The sequence below is a fragment of the Lactuca serriola genome, chromosome 5, assembly GCF_051521515.1.
Source record: "Lactuca serriola cultivar US96UC23 chromosome 5, Lser_US96UC23_V15, whole genome shotgun sequence".
Classification (NCBI taxonomy): Eukaryota; Viridiplantae; Streptophyta; class Magnoliopsida; order Asterales; family Asteraceae; genus Lactuca; species Lactuca serriola.
The window spans coordinates 132,358,545-132,361,102 of NC_136412.1; the positions used below are offsets into that span (position 1 = coordinate 132,358,545).

Consider the following 2,558-nt stretch of genomic DNA (forward strand, 5'->3'; position numbering starts at 1 on the left):
ATACCCTTGTTGTCCATCTCGCCCATTTCTGTATTTTCCAATCTAGATAGATGATCATCAGCTACATTCTCCATCCCTTTCTTGTCCTTGATCTCGATGTCAAATTCTTGAAGTAAAAGCACCCATCGGATCAATCTAGGCTTCACATCTTGCTTGGCAAACAAATACATGATAGCATAATGGTCAGTAAAAAGAGTAGTTTTAGACAAAATAAGGTAGGGACAAAATTTGTCAAAGGCAAAGACCACGTCTAATAATTCCTTTTCAGTTGTGGTGTAGTTCTCTTGGGTCGGATTTAAGGTCTTGCTTGCATAGTAAATGGGTTGAAAGTGCTTGTCGACTCTTTGACCAAGTACAACTCCTAAGGAAAAATCGCTCGCATCCCACACTATTTCAAAGGGTAAATTCCAATTCAGGGTGATAATGATCAAGACATTAGTTAATTTTTCTTTCAAAATTTCAAAAGCAGCTAAACATTCTTTAGAAAAATTAAAAGGTGCATCTTTCAAAAGTAATTGAGTTAAAGGTCTAGTTATTCTAGAAAAATCTTTTATAAAAAGGCGGTAGAAAACCGTGTAACCTAGAAAACTCCTAACACCCTTCACATTGGTTGGTGGGGGTAATTTAGCAATAGTATCAATTTTTGCCCGGTCCACCTTAATCCCCGTTTTAGATACTTTATGGCCTAAAACAACACCTTCTTTCACCATAAAATGACAGTTTTCCCAATTCAAGACAAAATTGGTCTTTTCGCACCTAGCAAGCATCAAATCAAGGTTAGTAAGACAATCATTAAAATAAGAGCCAAAAACAGAAAAGTCATCCATAAATACTTGCATAAATTTTTCCACCATGTCGTGGAATATCGTTGTCATACATCGTTAAAATGTCGTCGACACATTGCATAGCCCAAAATGCATGCATCGATAGGCAAATGTTCCACTCAGACAAGTGAAAGTCATCTTCTCTTGATCAATTGGATCAATAGGAATCTGGAAATAACCTGAAAATCCATCTAAGAAACAATAATAGCAATGGCCAGATAATCGCTCAAACATTTGGTCAATAAAAGGAAGAGGGAAATGGTCTTTGCAAGTGGCATCATTTAGCTTTGGATAATCGATGCACACCCACCAACCGATTATCGTTCGTGTAGGTATGAGCTTGTTCTTCTGATTTATCATGATCGACATCCCTCCTTTCTTTGGCACTACTTGAACGGGACTAACCCATGGACTACCGGAAATCGAATATATGATCCCATCATCTAAGAGCTTGACAACCTCCTTCTTTACCACCTCTTGCATGTTCGGGTTCAACCGCCTTTGATGTTGCACTACCAGCTTTGCGCCTTCTTCAAGGTTGATCTTGTCATAGCAATAAGAAGGGCTTATTCCTTTAATGTCGGTAATTTTCCATGCAATGGCATTTTTTCTTTTCTTCAAAACTTGAACTAATTCTTATTTTTTCAAAATTTGTGAGGTCAGAAGCTATAATCATAGGTTTTTGATTACCCTCCTCCAAAAATGCATACTCTAAGTGTTCCAACAAAGTTTTTAGCTCTAAATTCGAGTTTTGAACACTGAACACATCGAGTCCATAAACTGAACTCATCGAGTTATGCCCAGTTTTCCCGTCTGATCGCGACTTTTCACCCAAACTCGTCGAGTTTATCTCTTCAACTCATTGAGTTGACTTTTCATAACTTCTTATTAATTCTTCGTATTCACTTTCTTCTAGTAATCTTTCTATCTACTTTATGTCTCTTTCATCAAAGTCGTCTTCAAAGGCAACGGTGGATTCGCTTGACTTGTCTTCTTTCCCTTCTTCCATTAATTCGTCCAAAATGTCCACCGAGAAGGTCGTGTCATAACCAAACTTAGAATGCTTCATGGCTCAATCAACTCCAAATGTAACTGAATCTTCTCCTACCTGAAGGGTAAGTTTTGATTCTCTTATATCTGCTACGGTGCTTGCGGTGTTTAGGTAAGGTCTTCCAAGAATGATCGGCACTTGATGGTCTTCTTCCATATCTAGCACTATGAAATACGCACAAAATACAAACTTATCAACTTTCACCAATAGGTCCTCACATATCCCCCTTGGAAATGTCATCGTCTTGTTCGCTAGATGAATTGCCATTCGAATCGATCTCGGCTCCGGAAGGTTCAACTTCATAAAAAATAAATATGGCATAAGGTTCACACTCGCCCTCGAATCAGCCAATGCATAACTAGTAGCTAAATTCCTGAATTGGCATGGCAAAGTCAAACTACCCGGGTCACCCATCTTCTTTGGCAACTTGTTCAACATTACAACTGAACAATTTTCATTAAGAACTACCTTAGATACCTACTCCATCTTCTTCCTATTTGTGAGAAGCTCCTTCAAGAACTTGGCACACTTAGGCATTTGTGCAACCTCCTTGATGAAGGGAATATTGATTTGAAGGGATATCATATGCTCCAGGAACTTTTGATATTCTTCATTTGGCTTATCTTTTCTAGCTTAGCTTGGGAATGGCAATGGAGGTTGATACGATATAATTGGAGGATTAT

At 38.3% G+C, this 2,558-nt stretch overlaps 1 protein-coding gene across 1 annotated transcript; it reads right to left on the reverse strand.

Moving 5' to 3' along the window:
- Positions 1–1,896: 1,896 nt before the first annotated feature.
- LOC145049805 (uncharacterized) lies at positions 1,897–2,313 on the reverse strand. Its single transcript, XM_078998159.1, has one exon. It carries the CDS (start codon positions 2,311–2,313, stop codon positions 1,897–1,899), a length of 417 nt encoding a protein of 138 aa, XP_078854285.1.
- Between the last annotated feature and the right edge of the window lie 245 nt (positions 2,314–2,558).